The 21,214-nt window shown below is 39.2% G+C and overlaps 1 protein-coding gene across 4 annotated transcripts in view; it reads right to left on the reverse strand.

Annotated features, from left to right (window-relative positions):
• The window catches only part of ppp4r4 (protein phosphatase 4, regulatory subunit 4), a 135,631-nt gene that overhangs the window by 15,469 nt on the left and 98,948 nt on the right, over positions 1-21,214 (reverse strand). For all 4 annotated transcript variants that reach the window (XM_080202346.1, XM_080202345.1, XM_080202344.1 and 1 more), the window contains 6 exons: positions 19,393-19,476; positions 16,075-16,254; positions 14,707-14,812; positions 8,795-8,942; positions 5,287-5,431; positions 6-47 (listed from right to left, as the gene is read on the reverse strand). In XM_080202346.1, coding sequence (XP_080058472.1) covers positions 6-47; positions 5,287-5,431; positions 8,795-8,942; positions 14,707-14,812; positions 16,075-16,254; positions 19,393-19,476 — 705 coding nt within the window. The remainder of the gene's footprint in view (positions 1-5; positions 48-5,286; positions 5,432-8,794; positions 8,943-14,706; positions 14,813-16,074; positions 16,255-19,392; positions 19,477-21,214) is intronic.

Consider the following 21,214-nt stretch of genomic DNA (forward strand, 5'->3'; position numbering starts at 1 on the left):
CTTACAGATTCCATGCTCATTTCCATTCGATCCAATTCCAAAGTGATCTAAAAACAAGTTTAAAACAAAATGTGATGGCAGCATTCGAATGGAAATGGTAAACACAAAATAAAAATCAAGTTAATTTCCAAAATTTCATAAAGAATTTCCCCCCATTGTTGCTTCCAGTCAGTAGAATTCTTTGCTTCCTGCCAAATAGCCATGTTAGCATAATAGCATTTGATTGGTGGCTATTTTTTGAGATGAATTACCATAGATCATGGCATATAAACTGACCTTCGAAGCCTTCAAAAATCCTTCTAAAAACAGAGGTCGACTTACGCAGTGAGCATAAAATGTGAACAACCAAATGGTCGCATTTCGAAATGTGAAAAGGAACATAACACCACTAATTCCTTATAAGCTAAAGTAGCAATGTTTATTGAGTGAACTAATTATACAAAGGCATCTTTAACAACAATCAAAGCATTTTCAACCACCAATTTCATCGTCTTTGATATTATTGGATCCATTGAGTCATTTTGAACAGCAACATTCATCTCTGAATATGCTTGTGAAAGATCAATCTTGCTGAATTTCTGCACACCTGATAATCCAGCAAACAAATCTCCAATTAAAGGAAACGATTATTGATCAGCACACAACACTGGATTTTTGATTATTTTAAAATCACCCCAAATACGAACTGAACCATCTGATTTCATGACAGGTACGATGGGGGTAGTCCAATCACTCGTGACTGGCTCTTACACACCAGTGTTAATAAGTCTTCCTAATTCTTCTTCGACCTTAGGACAAATTGCATATAGCACCGCTCTTGCTTTGAGACTTTCTGGTCGACTAGTAGGCTTCATCTGGAGTTTCACAAACTTCCTTCATTGAGCTAAGTACCTCTTCGAATTCAAATATTTACCCAGAAAACGCTGTAGGTCTGTTTTGGCATCGACTAACCCGTTGACAGCAGTCCAGTTGAGCTTTATCTCCCCAGTCATAATCTCCCAGATAGAGCTGGAAAATTACCATGGACCACATGGAAAGACAGCTCTGCTGCTTGTCCACTCAACTCTATACAGACCACGAAGTAACCTTAACTGCATGAGCTCTTCAAAGTATCTCCTTAGAATCATAACAGCTGATTGTAAAGTAAAATGCTTCAGATTTGCTGGGATATAATCTCAAGAATTCAAGATACAGCAGCATCAATATAAACTCCATCCTAATAGGTTATCCGCTTAATTTTGAAATCACCCAGAATTTACATGATTCATCCTGTATAGATAAGATGCTCAGTTCAAGCTCCTCATCATATTTCCGAACATTCTCGTTTTCACAGACATAATTCTTTTCTTCCATGTTGTAAATTATTTTTGTAGATTGCAAATTCTTCTTGAAGGTACCCAGATTCTTCTCCAGCGAAGCTGGTCTAGTCCAATAAGATATTACAATGTGAGCCATTTTGCCATACTCCTGGCATTGACTATCTTTGCTCTAGCATTCACTGGCAGAATGGTCCATTTCGGCATATTTGAGACATGTTTGTTGCTGTTTTGACTTTTTATGGCCAGTTTCCAACTTGTGGATTTTCATTCCTGTACCAAATTGTGAAACTTCTTTGGCAGCCAGTTCCATCGACAACACTATGATTTCTACTGTTCTTTAAAATCAAAGCATATTCAGCAATCAATCTTCTTTGGATAGCCTCATTTTGGAGGCCACAAACTAGACAACTTCAGAAGAGAGGACGCACAACGTTGCAGCCTTTTTAAGGTTCAACAATGCTTTCGCCTTCCACTTGATTCTTTTGTGATGATCAATAGCTTTGGAAAGTCATGTTCTTTAAGAGTCTTGTCAAGTCATCATAAATTTTGGTTCCTAGTTTTGCTGGATGAACAAATTTCCAGAGCAAATTAAATGTTTTAGTTTTTACTGTATGAGAAAAACTGGCACGAGCAACATGTTTACAATTTTATTTGCTCGTACGAAGTACTGAAAATGATCTGCACAGGGATGTATTTCTTCACTGACAGGGCCCATGGATCTTAAGTGACCCATCATTCCTCTCACAAGCACTAGCAACTCAGTATATATTTTTTGCTGACTTCCAAGTGTTCCTGGAGACTGCTGTCTTGATGTATTTCTTTCAAATTGCGCCAGCGATACAGCAAAGCATAACTCTCTTTTCAAATATACCAGATACTGCTTGCAATCTCACCCTTCTCTCATCAGAACAAAAATCTTCTTTTAAAACAACAGAGCTTTTTTCTCACTTGGTCTTCCTGCATTGGCACTTAAAACTTTAATCCTTTTGTTGCTTCTCTCAAGCCTTCTAATATTCCAAGTGTGAAGATACACAGGCCAGGATTCTCCCAAAACAAAACTTGCCCAATGGGTGGAAAAATAGAAGCATTTCCCAAGTGTTTTTTGGGCGTACTCACCAGAATGAATCTCTGACACACTATGCCGGCTCACAGAGAGCCTCAGTGTGATTCACTCTGGAAAAGGGTGGGTGGGGCTGATCCCCACCCGAGAAGCCGACAGCAAAGTGCTGAGCGGGCCACTGTGCACGCGCTGATCAGTATAGAGATCGGCACTTACACACTGGGTCTCCCATTGCTAGGCTCCCAACCGCTGGCCTTCTCCCCTATCATGGCCAGCCCCAACACCTCATCACCCCATCTCCCCAATGTCCAGGTTGGACTGCCCTCCTCCATCTCTCCCTTGCCGATCGCCTCTCACAATGGGCCCTGTCCCCTTGGGCACTGCCAGGGTGCAAAGCTGAAGAACACCGTCCTGGGCCTGCTAATCATATGGAAATGACAATTTCAATAACATTGCCATATGATTTCCAGCGCGGAGTTGGTTGCTTGAGCAGCACGGCGGGCTGGGAGAATCCTGGCTAGTTTCTCCTTGATGTTCTCAACAAAACAAAATTCCGACTCGCTGCCAAATTGTCCTGATTATGTTAGGGGTGTGAGTTTTTGCACTAAAAGATGTGGTTTGCACACGTGGATTCAAAGTAACAACAACTAGGAGCTTCTGCCAGAATCAGCACGCCAAGCGGGCCATTGCGCATGTGCCAATCAATGCAAGCACACTAGGAGGCCTGGGATTGAAGGGTCCAATCTCTTCTCAGGCCCCCTTCTCCCAATCACCAGCCTCCCTGACCACCCCCAACCCCTCCCCAACCTACACAATCATTTCCCCATGTGCACCCCAATTGCCTCCTCCCTCCCTTCCCACTGATCCCATTGCAGAGCCCACAGTGGGTCATCCCCCTCACCACTACCAATCAGCCCCACCCCTCAGTAAGCCCCACCACTTGGCACAGCCTCAATGGCCTCTGACACACCAGCAGGTTTTTCATGCCCGGTCCTCCTTGATGGGGATCGTCTCTAATCCCTGCTGGTGGGAACCTCTCCCAACATGGGGTGGGGGGCATGGAGACAACACTAACCAGCCCGGAGGTTACCAGGAATATGGTATTGAAATTGTGATTTCAATATTGTAATTGGTCTCGCACCAAATTCGGCATGAGGCTGATTACTTTGAAAAGGCCTGGGAGACTCACGATTGGTTGGACACCAGCAGTGAGTCCCGCTACAGACCCCTGCTGATGTCCCCAACCAACTGCCCCCATAGTCCCAAAGCATAATCTTATAATTGTAATACATTTAAGTGCATACGTCTGCATTGCACTTCTGGTGACAGCTTTTGAGTAACCATTCTGACACATGCTTCTCAAGGTCAGCCTAACGGCTGAGTCCCATTCTGATGGCATATTTGGCCACGAGTAACTGCTTTAAAGCAGATTCTTTCTTCTTCCATTCTCACAGTAGCCTTTCACTAACACAGAATTCCTTTACTACAGCAATTATTTGACACACTATCAAATGTTATGACTTTTGGCTTGAGAACAACTTCATATTTCATTTTTTTTTGTTGGGGGACCCATTTCTATTTGTCATTTGCCAAGCACAGTCTGCTCTGCATGGATATGCTTTATACTCCCATGCTGCTGTTTCACAACACGGACCAAATCACCTGCTTGGTCCTATTTGCCGATCTAACAGTATAAGTAAAGTAATTCATGCATTTCTGGAGCAAAAAATTGAGGCGACTACTAATGAGAGTATAGCACATCATAGCTGAAAAAGATCAACATGTGCCGACTATATACAAAAGCATGATATTTGTAGCCAAAAGATTGGATTACCTTATATGGTGGGTCCACCTACACGGTATGATCTACAGTAAATAATCTCTTGACTTAGAAGTCCAAAACCAAAACAGCGAGATGATTTATCTCAATTTTAGCAGAGAAAAAAACTGTCGTATACCGCTGTGAACAGATTTGTGATAAGAAAATGATTTTGTTGCCATAAGCATGTGAAATAATAGGTCAGATTTTGCTGGAGCAAAGTATCTCAAGGTGTTCTCCATTCTTCAGACTTGTTCGTGCACGTTTATAGCTTTTAAAAGGTTTTGCCCCCAATGCTGCTGAAAGTGCAAGCTTGTGGTGCGGTGAGGATAGCAAGGCATTTCAGACCTTAGTGAAAGTCATGAGAAACAGTGCCTCGCCTGAAACAACAAGGGTATGAGATTAAAGGAGTGTAAAATAAGCAGAGGTAGGATAGGATGAGGAGGAGTGTGAATTAAAGTGGCCAGATTCAATGCAAAATCAGGCACATAAGGAAAAAGAGAAGGAAAGAAAGACTGGATTAAGAGAGAGAGAAATAAAAGAGACAAAGGAAACTCAAGATTTGACAAGAAAGTTAAATTTGACACGAAGATGTTTTAAAATTATTTCACAACCTGGGGAAATGAGATGCCGCACTTAATTGTTTATTTTCTAGGCAAGAGAGATTGACTTATAGTCATTAATGACAGTCACATGAAAAGGGTACTTAAATGGTTAATTACAAAATTGGGCTCTCTCTGGTGAATTTATTTGATGTGCAAACGCTATAACTTCATATCATGGTCAAAGCTAATGGTAAACCTTGCGGAAATTCATGAGATAGTTTGTCATCTCTATAAATTTCTGACTAATTTGCATATTAATAACAGAACTTCAGACACTTTCTAAAAACAGCAAACAATGCCCCAATCGTCCATTTTTCTGCAAGCAAAAAGCTGTATAAAAGTACATAATTAAAAACCAAAATCAGATACACTTTTCTTTCAAGTGATCGATGGATTTAGTCACGTAGAATAAATGCAATCTCAACTGCAATGATTAAAAGCTGACCACAGGATAATCAAAAAGATTTTGAGCAGCAAACGTACAATTCTCACTATTGCTGTGACATCCTTGTCCTTTTCCTGACACAGTAACTTCCTAACGCAAAGCTCTAGTTGTTGAAGTAGGTACTTGTCAGCAGGCAGTTTTAATGCAGACTTCAATTTTGGCAGCATGTAACAGAATTTAATCCTAGAAGAAAAAACATGAAACCAAAAATTTGAGAGTTATAGAATTCCACCAGGATTAGTGTAAATCCTTTCTAAAGTAAAATCTTTGAATTTCCAGAATGCTTTGCAACTTCAGAAAATGCAAGACCCACAATGAAATTAATTCCAAACATTTTTCTACAATTCAGCTAGGTCAAAGTGACATTTTATTGGATGATTATAAACTGGTATGTTGAGATCTACTGTCACAGATTTTTCTGCATCTGGCAGAGGGGTGATGTTGGGAGTATGGTGGGGTGGGCAGAGGATGATGAGATGATTTTACAGCCTTTGATGTGCCTCTAGATTGTTGGGTTAAAGTATAAGAACATCAGTGGGAGGGCATCTTTGCTAGCTTCTGAAACAGATAATTTATGATTCATTTTAAATACTCAGACCTGTGACATGTAATTACTGGTGTGCAATTTACCTTCATTAGATGTCAGATTAGAGAATGGGGTTGGAGAATTTACAACTGTATTTACAAGGAGTGGATGACACTTTCTAATAAAGTTCTGTACAGGCATTCACGTTCACAGCTGCACCATCCACAAACCTAGAATTAGCACAGCACTCTTCTTTGGCCAGCTGACAATGTGATACACACATAGTCCAAAGTTCTCCAAACCAATCTATTGAGAATTATACCCAAGTCTAACTTTCATCTGTCCAAAGTGGAGTAGTCATTCTATCTCCAGAGGGAGACACCCTAACTGCACAACACAAAGAAGTCGTGCAGAATCCCAAGCTGTGTTGCAGTTGAGTGAGTATTGGCCATTGTGACATTAGTGTACCTTTAAGACATTTTTTAAGTCATGATCTTTGCAGTTCTCTCAGCTTCAGTGTTTTCTCAGCTCCCAGCCTTAGCTGATGTCATTAGCACCAGCTTGTCTGGACATGTCATTTCACTGGTGCTTGAACAGGGGTTTGTTTATTTTTATGAGATGTTTAAGACTCTACAATGTCAGGCGGAAGGATAATTGCAGGTCACGAGACAGAAGCTCTTTCATTTTCAGTTTGAAACTGCAGGTTTTAATTTTAGAAGGGACAGCAAGCTGAAATTAAGTCTCTCTCTCTGGTTTTGGAAATTCTGCTGGCTAGCTGAAAGCAAGGTCTTGCCTTTCTGAAAGGGGGAAATCTGCCTGGAATCCCTGGTGTTTTGGGTAGCTGTTCTGAGTCTATCCAGAGAACTGCAGACTTCATCCAAAGGTCTCAATTCTAGTATCATGTGAGCAATAGTTTTTGCTGCGTTAAACCTGTGAACAGGGCCCTTTTCTGTGATTTGACTGGAACAGATTAGATATGTTTGTTAAACAAAACATTGTTTTGTTTCTTGTTTGTAATTGATAAAAGTTCTTGTTAAGTTTCTTACCATAAATAATAACTACATTCTCAAATAAACTTTGTTTGATAAAATGATAAAAGCTCCCTAGTGGGTCATTTGAATTAAACCTGAAGTGGAACTTATCCTACCCAAATTCAAGATGCAATGCTTATGATCCAGGCGGGCACCATAGAACACTTGAGTTTCCGACCTGAACTATAACACCAAACAGTTTATGAGTACATCCCACTATGAAGGCTATCTTGCTCATTAGGCTATTAGTTTTCAGATTAAATTAGATATTTAATTAAAAAGGTAGGGCTGCTGGGCATCTATCCATTCACACCCTAAAATATTGTTTAGGCAAGCATATTGGATTATTGAGTGTTTCAAAGAGGTTCAATTCTGTTCATTCACAATGTAGGACATTTTATAAACACAAAAGAATTCTGGAAACACACTAGCCGATCAGACAGCATCTATGGAGAGAATAAACAAGTTAATATTTCAGATGTGGATCACCAGGATTGGAAGATTTTACTTCATACACCCTTCCTAGTATTTCTGGTATTTTTCACTTTTTGTTTCAGTATGCACTATCAGCGGCATTTTAGCTTTTTGTTCATCTCATAGGTAGTTGATTTCAGTAAATGTTCAAATGAACAATTCAAGGAACCTGAAAGTCTGTGATCAAACTTTTACCCACTCCATACAGTTTGTCATTCTGCTTAGCGTTACTGCCCATTACAGCAATAACAAAGTCGATGGCCTAAAAAAAATTGAAGCTACCAATATCATTTTGCAAAAAAAAAATTTAATTCCCCCTCAATCATATAACATATACATCTGCAAAAACACACTTTGCTAAAACAATTCATTTCTAAAATAACACTGTATCTTTTGAAGTAGGCATTTATCACAAGGCAATTTCAGCACAGACTAAATTTTGGCAAGTGCAACAAGCTTTAGTCATAGATTAATTGTAATACTGTACATTGTAATTTACAGCATATACACTATTTCAAGAAATTCTCTTTGGTATTTTTGAAGTTTTTAAAAAATCCTTTATCAAAATGTTCTATAGCTTTATCAAACCTATAACATTTTATACTTTTCTAGGTGCAAGCTGGAGTTGCTGCTTCAGTTTTAGTTTGGAATGTTTGTGCATAAGTTTATTGAATGATCAAAATATTTTACACTTGTCCAGAACTATATGGAAATGAGTTTTTAACCCAAGACTGCATTTGCCAATGCCACAATTACTGAGGGTGCATTCCCCACCCCCTTGCACACATGCATATGAAGGGTCAGTACCTGTGAGATTATTGACAATCAGCCCCCAGGCAGATGCCTGCATTAAAGGTGACGCAGATCGAGGACAGAAAACAAAAGACACTGCTCTTGCTCCCATTATCTACCTTCTTTTGCCAATTCCCCCACTCTCCTTGCTGCTTCCCTTCTTGATAACTCTCCATTTCCTCTTCTCCCACTTTCCTCCTGCTCCCTTTGCTGCTTCCCCTCAATTTCTGTTCTATTAACCAATCACCCACCCATGCAGACAGGTTAAAGCTTTCCCTGAGGTTCTGTTTTGTTAAACATTCATCATTTCCAGTGGTGTACACCCCCCCTCCCCCATCCCCACCCCCACCAAAAGGTTTTTCACAAAGTATAATTCATTACTGTACTTCATGTTTGTTTTGGATCATGTCAGGTTAATCTGAATAACCTGATATCCTATGCTAAGTATGAATGACTCCAAAGCTTAAAGTATCAGTTTCAGTTCTCTGTCTCAAAGAAAAGCAAATAAAAATCAGTGAAGATTCATCAGATGGAACTAAATCTAAATATTTATGCTGCCTAAAGAAGTGTTGACATTGTTATCAGAGTGCCACATACTCTAGCAATGTACCATTTGGAGCATGAAATGAGCTTTTCCCCTTTACAAGAGTTAAAAAGATCATTACAAAATGGTGCCAAGCAACAAACGTGCAACATGTAGTTCTATATCAATGATCTACTCACCTTACATTTGGAACAGGATCATTTGAAAGTTCAAGTACAGGCAGGAAAAAATATTTACAGAAGAAGGCTTTTGAAAACAGATCCATGATACATTCACAAGTGTCAAGAAATCTTAGTCTGTTCCAGCAACTTCTTCCTTGACCAAGTTCTGAAGCAGAAAAGTGTAACATTTTAATTAATGGAACAAAAGGTTGCATTTTTTAAAAAAATTGCAGCACATTGTGCTTTAATCTGTGTCTGCTACAATCTCAAAATACCTGGCATTACAAATAAAAATTTAAATTCACAAAAATTAGGGTTGTAAATTTAAAATAAAAATAGTAAATATTGGAACTATACAGCAGGCCAAGTAAAGGTTATTGATGTTTTTGGGGTTATATACCCAAAATGCCGCAACTTTGCTTTTTCTTTTTATAGATGTTATCTCAGTTGCTGTACATTTCCAGCAGGAAGATTATATATCTGAAATCTACAGATGGCTAGCCTTACAGATGGTGCACGAAATACAGAGAAAATCATGCAACTTTAGCTTTCTACCACATGAAATAAATCTTCAAAACGATTGGAATATCATCAGGATATCAGCACCTTTTTGGATTTTTTGGGGGCTGTTAAATGTGCCCTGAACAAAGCCTTTTTCTCCAATTAATCAGTGACAGATGCTGGTAGAAATATTCAACTTTTTTTTTAAGCATATCAAGTAAGAAAAATGTTTCACCAAAGACACTAGACCATTTTTGATCATGATTTAAAATAACAGGAGTTTTACCACATTATAGTCATAGTGATGGGTGCTGGTCTACCACAAGAAGGTGGTGATGATATTCGTGATGCAGCCTCATGAGAGAGAATAAAGAACGAGGGAATAAACTTAATGACAATGAAAATAACTTCTAAGTAGGATAAATCTTCATCAAACTACATCTCTAAAGAATCAGGTACTTTTGAAGTGTGAAACTGCTCTAATGAAGGAAACGTGGCAACTAATTTGTGCACCACAAACTTCCATGAACAGCAATGTATTAATGGCCATAAAATCTGTTCTTGTGGTATTGATTGAGAAATAAGCAATGGCCTGTACAACAGGGAAGCTCCCCTGCTCTTCTCAAAACATGAGATCTTTTACATCCATGTGGGAGGGTAGGTGGGGCTGCCATTTAACGTTTCCTCTGACAGATATGCTTCTGACAACGCAGCATTCATTCAGTACTGCACTGGAGTGGTGGCCTTAATTTTTCTGTTAAAGTCCTGGAGTGGCACTTGAACCCAGAAGCTTGTGACTCAGAAGTAAGAGTGCTACCAACAGAGCCACAGCCAACAGAGTGAGAGCTACTCCAGCAATAAAATTATGCACTCAGAACAAAATCTTGTGAAATAGCCCTTTGCTTTAGCTGAATGATAGGGAAAAGATCTTTTCCTACCAATCCAACACCAATGCAAGTGGCAAATTTATCTTATTCTGGCAGAATGAAAACAAGATAAAGCAACAATTTTCCAGCAACTTCATTTCAGTGTTAATGTGCGCCTACTTGCGACACCAATAAAATTTAAAAATGTTCTTTGTATCTAAATGATAAAATGGCATCCTTTGTAAAATTCATTTGTTGAGTTTAAAAACTCATATCTAAGGTAGGATGAATTCCTGTACGCCTCTCATATATCAGGTTAGATGGAGGAGTAGCTAAGGCATACAACTAGAAAACAGATGTCTTTCAGATAGGCTTTTGACATTCAATTTTAAGTAGTTCTAGGTGCAAAAAGTCTCTCATACTCAATAAAAAAATCAAAAGGTGTATATTTTAATCATGTGCTAAACTCACTCTAAAGTACCTAGCGATGGCTTAAACTACTGCAGAACACATTCCTGATCCATTAAATCAGTGGAGCTGTTTTATAGAAAAAACATAGTAAAGCAGAACAGTAGTAAATTAGTACTAAAAAGTTAAGGACGATCTGCAATGAAACCAAAGATGATGGCACGTGGAACTCAAGAGGATGCAAAACTTTGGAATATGAGGTTTTTCTTCTGTTTATCCAAACAATTGCTTTCTCCAAATCTCTTACAATGGAAAACATGAGTAATATCCACTATTTCACTAAAAAAAACAAGTAAAAGCAATGAAGTTGAAATGAATGAGATTGAAGTCCTGCACACACAATAAGAGAGCATAAAACAAACAGGTAGCAGGGATAGATTGCATTTAAAGCAGTGTGCTAAAAGAAAGATTTGTGAGGCATTCACAACCAGTGGTAGAGCCACTGTATCAGTGACTGGACAGGTAAATATCCAAATTCAAATTGAACCAAATGAGGTGCCCACATCTAAACACTATGAAATATAATTATGCTTTGTTTCAGATTCCAGCATCTGTAGTAATTTGCTTTTACCAAAAAAACCGGTTATTGGTCAAACTCAATACAGAGGGAAATCACATGAAACCTGGTTATGATTAGGTAAGAAAATGAGTAAGGATAAAGAACAGTCACTCATTAAAGAAGTTAAATCAGATTGGGAGATGGTGGGAATCACGAGACAGTAGTTTCTCATTTGTATAAATAACTTGGGACAAGATTCTCTCTCCTCCCCTCTGCACTTTTCTTGGTGAGGTGCCATTTGCTGGTGGCCGGATCTTCTGGTGGCCATTGACGATGGGTTGCTTATTAAATGCACCACCCGCTGCCAGCATACCTGCAGTGGGGTGCACTGTCAATGGAACCAAAATATTCCACCAGCATGAATGACCAGCCTAAAGCCATTTCAGAGTAAGGAAACAAAAGATCTTGACCTGCATTTTACTGGGGTGGCAAAACTCCCCCTGTCTGGACCAAAAGTAGGAGGTGACCCCACTTTGGCTGGCAGCTGGGCTTGCCCTCAAGAGGTACTGGCCTGATATTTGGCCAATGCTGGGTAGCAAGGGCCGAGCATTCTCAAAGAGGGGCGTGGGTTTGGGGAATCTGGCAGTAACGTGTCCATGGGGATAACCATTGCTGTCAGGGAAGGGGGAAGTGATGGGATCTTCATGGGCAAAAAGGATCAGCCCTCTTTGGAGTATATTTCACTAGGCAGTCTCATCACATGGGGGCAAGAGATGGCTCTTCACTGGCAAGCAGCAAATCTGTAATATCGCTCACTGCTAAAAAAACAGTATATCAGCGGGAAGACATCAGGCAACCATTGGTGCCTTCTCACCTCCCAAACAGTTGTCAATTCTGGCCTTTAATCCCTCCTTGTTTGATTACGCACATTACTGCTATGAGCATTGAGCAAATGGGGGTTGAACAAATCATCGTATCTGAAGCAATTTATCATCCATGTGCACAATGCAGCTTATGGGATTTTTACTGCAGCAAATAGGGACTTCTTTCGCACATCAACAAAAACGCAAAGTTCTTTGGAATTAGAGCTTTTACTATCACAGGATTGTTTTTCTGGAACTAAGTTCAGAAGTTAGCTTGAATGCCTGTCTCTTTGAGAGATTTGTGTTATTCACTTGAACAATGAAACTTTTATTGGGTGCCAAATCTAATGGCTTAAATTACTTTCTATAATTAACCTTGGCTCAGTGGTAGCATTCTTGCCTCTGAGTCAGAAGTGTGTGGGTTCAAGTCTGTCAGGAACACAGAAGTAACTTTAAGGGATCTATATTTATACTGTTAAATATTAGAAATAAGGTACGATTAAAGTGGGTTTAATTTAGTGGTTCTGTGTAAGAGGAGTAAAACTCTAGTAAGCCTCATGCTAGACAAACGTGTTTGTATGTGTGAGGATTTTGGTCAGATCAATTGCACTTTGAGGTGCTTACAGCATGAAAAGTAAACACAAAGTTGGAGAAATAAAAAGTTACTGCTGAGCAACCAGGGGCACTTTTAGGGTAGGACAGCTTTTTGAGTATAGTTTTAGCTGAATTTATATGTCAGGGCTTATAAGTGGGAGTGCGAATGGTTCTCAGCTTTGCTAGAAGCAAAAAAGCCATGCAACGAATTAACGTGCACAGAAACAAGCTCCAAAGGAATGAAAGAACAGCTAGCTCTAGAAACCAGGAAACTGAAAAGAGGTTTCATGAATATTTAAGTAAAAAAGGTATACAGAGGAACTGTCTTTTGAACAGGATACTGTCCATGGGCGTTAAAGTCAGATCTGGGAAGAGAAGAGTTGAAGAAGTTGGCTACAGAAAACCAACACATCTAAAGCAATCATAAGGTTTGGTGTTCTTATTTCCAGTTTTTGAAGCAATAATATGCTGTTGGGGACTGAGTACCTGAGTTTGTGTAGAATTTTGGATGCCTGTTGGAGCTGGATTTCTTATCAGTGGAGCAGAATCTTTGTTTGAAAGGATAACTGGAAAACCTGATGCTGGATTATTATTAAAAACAGCTGATAGAAAGCATTGTTTGAAAGAAGATTTTAAAGCATGATTCTTTGGGAGGGGAGTTTGGAAGCGTGTGTGACAATCATGTGAAATCCACAGAAGATCAGTTGAATAGCATCGGCTATTTGATCTCAGAGTGGGGTGTTATCTTTGAAATCTGTATGCATTTGTGAACCAAAGGAGGGCTAAAGGAGTATTGTGAATAAAATCTTCATGTCAAATAAATGTTTTCTTTCTTGTTGTTCAAAAACAAATTAGCAATCTTGGGAGTTTGTTCCTCTATATTTTCTAAACAAAGTAAAAGTTAAGACCTTTAGAGCCAGTGTCTCATTCTGGAATCTTCCTGTCTAGTAATAACATCAACTGGAATCATCACAAGTCCCACTCCAGAGACTGGAGCACAAAATCTAGCCTGGCACCTCAGTCCAGTACAGAGCATGATGCCACTTACAAATAAGGTGCTAAAAACATGGCCATAACAAGGGGAGATTTAAAAAATCCCACAGCAGTACTTGAAGTTTTTAGGTGTCCAGATCACCAACAATTTATCCTGGTCCACCCATGCCGACACTATAGTTAATAAAGCCCACCAATGCCTGTTCTTTCTCAGAAGACTAAGGAAATTTGTCACGTCAACTACGACTTTCACCAACTTCTACAGATGTACCATAGAAAGCATTCTTTCTGGTTGTATCACAGCTTGGTATGACTCCTGCTCTGCCCAAGTCCACAAGAAACTACATTCATAAATGAAGCCCAATCCATTATGCAAACCAGCCTCCTATTCATTGACTCTGTCTACACTTCCCGCTACCCCAGAAAAGCAGCCAGCGTAATCAAAGGCCTCACGCACCCTAGACATACTCTGTTCTATCTTCTTCCGCTGGGAAAAGTCTGAGGTCACATAGCAATTGGCTCAAGAACAGCTTCTTCCTTGCTGCCATCAGAAATGTGAATGGACCTACCAAGTTGATCTTTCTCTATAGTCTAGCTATGACTGTAACACTACATTCTGCACTCTCTCCTCTTCTTCTCTATGAATGGCATGCTTTGTCCATAAAGCATGCAAGAAATAATACTTTTCCCTCTATACTAATACGTGACAATAATAAATCAGATCAAATGAAGAGGCGCTTAGGAACTTCCCCCATGTTCAAGGTGATACTCATCTCTCAATTAACATCACAAAGTGAATGCCTGATTATTAACTCACTCATTGCTGAGCAAAAGTTGACTGCCATATTTCCTACATTACAACAGTGGCTACACTTTGGACGTCTTTGGTTGCAAGGTCTATTGAAACATTTAAAGGTTTCAATGCACCCTTAAATATGCTATACAAAATGCTATAGCATAACATATACATGAAATATGCTATATAAATGCAAGTTATTTCTTCTTATTTCCTTGTGGAATGGTGCATCAGAAAAGGAAGATTTATGGTTGGATTTTATTACTCAGATTTCTATTTCCAAGTCTGGGGAACAATATACAGAGAGTCTACAAGTTACTTTATTACATTTGGTTTAAAAGAATACTTACGTTCAATGAGCTTACTGCATATTTCCTGCCTTTGCTCCTGTTTGCGGTTATACCGAACAAATACACAGAGTGTTCTGGCTGAGGCTCTTTGGACTGGGAGGACATTCTAGATAATAATAATCCCAACCTGAATTTTAGTGTTATCAGAATTAGCATTTCCTTCAAAAAAGGTCATGTAACAATCTACTGACATCAAAAATGCTGCACATTGACACTGTAAACTAAGTCTTAAATTATGTTTGTTGCTGAAGAGCACTTTGAGTCAAAGGACAAAGGCTTGCACCAGAGGGTTTAACAAAATTTCAATTAACACTTTAGTTAAGTTTGAAATTAAATGCTAACAGGAAAATCATGGCAATCGCTTCTCGGCCTTTTGGCTAAGGTCAAGCCAGAGATCAGGTGTTACTGCCTGTTCTCGTCAGCTTGGATCTAGTATGTCTCTTGTGGGAACCATGAATTTGGAGTCAATCTGAATTAGAATGGTTTTTTGGAGCAAGCAAGGAGATGGACTAGGGGCTCACCCTGTCCACTCTGCACATTGGCTTTGTAACCTTGAGAAAGTAATTTTCTTAAATGATTTGTTCCTTAGGTCAAAGAAAATCAGAATATCTGAACATTAGTAATTACCTGTCTTCTGAGATTACAATGATTCAGTAGTCAACAGATGATATTTTCTAATAATGGTCTAACATTTTCAGTTATAAATAAAAGACACTACAAAGACAGTAACTGTAAATAAGTATTGCAGACATAAATGGAGAAGAAAACAGAAATATATGCTGTTTACGTACGCCAAGTCATAGAAGTGACAGTGTGACTTACACAACAGAAATATGTGACTACAGTTTGACATGTGATTTTAAATTAAATATTTGAACTATATATTGGAGACCTAAATGACATGTGCATACATGAAGAATAAAACTATTTGTTGAAGTACGACGAAAGATATGAAGGAATTCCTCAAATTCTATTGTACTTTAGATTCTTTTAAATCCACAGGCCTAAACAGGATAAAAGTATAAGTGAACACATAATATCTCAGACATACTTTAAAAGCCAAACCGCAGATTCAATTGACAGAATGATACAGAATTATCGATTAGTTTCTTATAAATCAAGTTAAAGGCTATAAAAAAATTTACAGTTAAATTTCAATATGTTTTGACAAGGCGAGTCCGAAAATTGTGTTTGCATTTAAAAAAATAAATTTTATACTACTTTGGAATTATCCTTGGTACCGAATTACAAAGTAAACTCAATCAAATTGGTAAAACCCCCTTCAACTGGGAGCATTACCAACTCCAATATCACAATTTTCACCTTGTATCAAAATTCTTATGAAATTATATTCGAGATAGGTCTTACATTTGTCGTCATTATTCTAAACATTATGGGCAAAAACTTGTAGTATATCTGATCACTTGAAATGACTTGCGGCAGACAGGAAAACGTCAATAATAGCTTCTCATGTATTCGCCATTTTAGGGAAGTGGCAGCTCTCTGTTCTGCCACTGAGAGAGCTGGGATCAGATCAGGAACATGTACCTGGCAACAGAAATTTAAATTAAAATATGGTCTCGTAAACAGTAATTCTCCTATAAATACATGTGCACAAAAACTTGACAAACTCAAACTTTTAAAAGAGGGTACATTTAAAATTCCAGAAATTTGCCCATACCTTGTCTAAATTATCAATTAAATGATTGCACATAGGAACAATGCAGCATATAAGACAGAAGTAAAATTGTCATTATAACTAATATGTCTTCTGCAAATCTGCTTTGAAAATACAATAATTCCAGTTCATTACACTGTGTGCACACTTCTGTGGTAGAACTGTAGTGCTTTTCTGGGATGTGTATATGCTGATATATGTTTCTACTTAGTGGAGAGATTCAGAACTGACCCAACAAGTTGAAACTGGGCATCCATGACTCACTACTTGCCATTAGCAGCAGCAGAACTGTATTCAATGACAATCTGCAGCCTCATGGCCGAGCATAGCGCTTACTCTACCATTACCACCAAGCCAGAGGAACAAGGCTGTTCAAAGAACACTGCAGTAAGGTCGGCCAAGAACAATACCAGCATACCTAAAATGAGGTGTCAATCTTGAAGTTACAACAGAGGACTACATGGATGCTAAGCCAGAGGTAATAGAAACAGCGAAGCAATCCAACAGTCAAACCAAAGTTCTGGAGTCCCATCACATCTAGTCATAAATGCTGATGAACAATTAAGTAACTAGTCGGTGAAGGAGGCTCCATAAGTACCCCTATTCCTCAATGATGGGGGAGCCCTGCACATCAATGTAAAAAGACAAAGCTGAAGCATTTGCAACTTAACCAGAAGTGCTGAATGGATAATCCATAGTGGCCTCTGCTTGAGCTACCCTGCAAAGTTGTCAGTTTTCAGTCAATTCGATTCACACCAGCTAATATCAAGAAACAGCTGAAGGCACTGGATACAGCAAAGGCCATGAGTCCTGACAATATCCTAGCAGTATTACTTAAACTTGAGCTTCAAAAATAGCTGTGCCCTGAACCAAGCCCAGTTGTGCCCTGTCCAGAAAAAGCAGGACAAATTCAATTTGGCTAATTAACGTCTCAATAGTCAACTTTTAATCAGAAAACGGAAAGTATCATAGAGGGTGCTATCAAACAGTCAGACCACTTGGCTCTTGATCTTATCACTGCCTCAGTCCAAAACAGCTGAATTCAAGAGGCAAGGTGACAGCGACTGTTCTTGATATGAAGACAGCATTGGCAAGCAAATGTTTGACAGCAGGCCAAACAAAATTGCCAATGAGAAAGGGAAAAGACCTAGGGGTCTATGACCCCAACCAGTCATAGACCCCTAGCTATGACTGGTTGGGGTCATAGGTAGCAAAGTTGGAAGGTCCAATTATCTCAGTCCCACGACATCACTGCAGGAGTTCCTCAGTCCAACCATCTTCAGCTGCTTCATCAATGACCTCTTCCCTTAAGAATGTCAGGTGACCACATTCACTGATGATAGCGCTATGCTCATCATCATTCATGACTTCTCAGATACTGAAGCAGTCCGTGTCTACACACGTGCCAGACGATAACCATCTCCAACAAGTCAGAATCTAACCATCTCCCATTGGCCTTCAATAGCATTACCATTGTGGAATCCCTCCAGCTACTACATTCTGGGAGTTACAATTGACCAGAAACTTAACTGGACTATATAAATATTGTGGCTACAAAAGCAGGTCAGAGACTGAGAATTCTGCACTAAATAATTCATCTTCTGGCTCCCCAAAGCATGTAAAACATCTATGAGTCTTACACCAGGACTATAATGGAATTACTTGCCACTTCCCTGGATGAGTATATTATCCACATTAAAACAGCCTGCTTGATTGGTACCCTACCCATCAGTATAAACATTCACTCTCTCCACCACTGACGCACAGTGGCAGCAGTGTGCACCCGTTACAAGTCGTGCTGCCACAACTTGTCAAACTGCCTTCAACAGCACCTTGCAATCCGCAGCCTCAGCCACCTAGAAGGACAACAGTTCCAGATGCATAGGAACATCACCACCTGCAAGTTTTCCACCAAGCCACACACCATCCTGGCTTGGAATTATATTGTTCCTTTACTGTCGCTGGGGCAAAAATCTAGAACTCCCTTTTTAAAAACACTCTGGGTGTACCTACACCAGACTGACTCCAGCTATTCAAGAAGCCAGATCACTATCATTTTCTCAAGGGCAATTTGGGATGAGCAATAGCTGTACCACGTACATCCCATTCAAGTATTAAAAAACTCACGGGTATCAAAAAACTGGAGCATTTTGCCTATGATGCAACAGAGACTTAACTGTATAATGGCATTAAAAGTTTATAACTAGCTATTAAAGTTGGGGTGAATCAATTTTTGCTAGAATTTTTTCATTCAATAATTATAAATATGATCATAAAAATGTAACACTTTCTGTTTTACCATGCTTCCTACTAGACTACAGCAAACAAAGCAGGGAACAAGTATGAAACTCATCATTTGATCATAAGTTTTTGGTGTTACAACCTTGCAGAGAGGGTAACAGATAAATCAAAATTGAAATGCAAGAACAAACTTAATTTGATCATTTTGACAATTACAAAGTACTGTAAAATATTGACATTAATTACACCGTAAGTAAAATGCTGGGCAACCTGACATTATTATTGCTGTGGTAATAAGTTTTTTTTTAAAGTTTAGTGTCATAAGTAGGTTTACATTAACACTGCAATGAAGTCACTGAAAATCTCCTTGTCGCTGCACATTGATGCCTGTTCGAGTACACAGAGGGAGAATTTAGCACGGCCAATGCACCTAACCAACACATCTTTTCGACTGTGGGAGGAAATCGCAGCACCGGGAGGAAATGCATGCAGACACAGCGAGAACATGCAGACTCCACACAGACAATGACCGAAGCCTGGAAGCGAACCCGGATCCCTGGCGCTGTGAGGCAGTGCTAACCACTGTGCCACCGGGCTGCCCAATATTCAGTAATTCTTATAAGTAATCGGCTGAAAAACATCATGATGATGAATAATCAGATGATTGCTTCTCAAAATTTTTCAATTGTCTCTGCAGGAAGGGGTATTTTAGAGATAAAGGATCTTAATATTATATTTCTTAAATATCAGGATATTGAATAGATTACCTTACTCTCTGACCCTACAAGGTCTCCTCCCGTAATGACAAGTCTCAGAATTTCTGGAAGGTGATCCAGAAGTGCATCCAATACCTAGATATGACAAAAAAATGAACCAAGCAGTTATACAGCATAACTACATCAAGAGTTATGGCAAATTTTTGAAAGGGATTATTCTGCATACTAATCAGTGTTGACATAACATCAAAGAAGTTTTTTAAAAAACACGTTGCTCACTTTTATAGAAGTGGTCATCATTGCTCAAAAGATGATTATATTGCACTTGCCATAATAAGGTGAATTATTTAAAATGGACAGTGATTTATTTAATAAGACCTTCAACTAGAACCATCATATATTTCCTTAACACTCACATAAATTTCAGTGAAGAGATCAAAGGCTGAACATTAATTTACCTGACTGACTGGCAGTGGACTGAGGGTGGGGAAGCGGGTAGTTTGGGGATGTGGATGGTGGAATGCAGGGAATGCAGAATGCAGTGCTGCCCACATGCAATCCCATGGGCAAGTGGGATCAGAGGGATGGGAGTTTGGAATGGTCATGGGATAATCACAGAGGGTTCAGGAAGCACTAACCCAAGGATCATGTAACCAACCATCCAAAGTTAAGTTCAACATGGTGAATAATATGTTTGCCCACCCCCATTCCACCTCTAATAAAATCTGAAAGAAGGGAATTTTTGGTCAGAATTCAGATCATTTAACACTTCAATCTCCCAGCTGACCCCAACCAGACCATGCTTTGAGGTTAAAATTCATCTCTCACCAGACTCATTTTATAATGACATCTGAGGGAGGAATTAAATTTTCAACATGCAGTTTCTATAACAAATAGAAAATCTGTTGATTGACCAAGTAGTAATGAATCAGAAGACTAAAATAAGGGATGAAAAATCTGCAAAATTCAACCATATAACTCAATTCCAACAGGCTAATCTATAGAGAAGGAAGGCATACAATATGGCTATGACAAAGATGTTCAATGATGATCAATAAAATTTACAGGCAGCAGAATTTTGAACGAATTTAAGCATTTGAGGATGGAAAACAGCAATCTGAATATTTGACTCTGGAGATGACAAAGCCATGCATGAGGGGTTCAGAGACAAGATGGACTTAGAAAAGGGCAAAGGCAAGCGGCATTCAGTGGGAAGGTTAATGTCCTTTGTAATTGGGAGGATATGGGATAGGAAACTCAGCCCAGAGTCAAACAGCATTCAAGTTTGAAAACGGCAGGGTTGAGTTGGTGGTGGTTGGGTGTTATCAGCACACATGTGGAAACTCATCCTCTGTTTGTAGATGATATCAGCAAAGGGCAGTACATAGATGAAGAGGAGTAGGGGTCTGAGTAAATGGAGGCAACAGTAGAGGTGGGAGCAGAACCATTGCTGGAGATGCTATCAAATTAGGCTGCACAGAGGTTGTGGAGGATTAAGAGGAATTAGGGTTTTTTTTAGTTATAATCCACCTAGTACTTAAGACAGTCTCACCAGAAGCACTCATCCACCTAGGATTTAGGCACCTAGGATTCAGCCTGCTCCACCATTCGTTGTGATCATGGCTGAATAGACACTTTAATGCCTTTTACCCACACTATCTCAATAATGATAGAATTGCTGTAAAAATTATTCACAGAATTATCACTTGCGGCTTATCTCATGAAGAAAGGTTGGACATATACCCTTTAGAGTTTAGAAGATGATCTTATTGAAATATACAACATCTGGAGTGGACTTGATAGGGTGGATATTGGGAGGATGTTTCCTCTTGAAGGGGAGACTAGACACAGGGGCCACAGTTCATGAGGAAAA

Source organism: Carcharhinus amblyrhynchos, chromosome 14 (genome assembly GCF_965287045.1).
Source record: "Carcharhinus amblyrhynchos chromosome 14, sCarAmb.v2.hapA, whole genome shotgun sequence".
In the NCBI taxonomy this organism is placed as follows: Eukaryota; Metazoa; Chordata; class Chondrichthyes; order Carcharhiniformes; family Carcharhinidae; genus Carcharhinus; species Carcharhinus amblyrhynchos.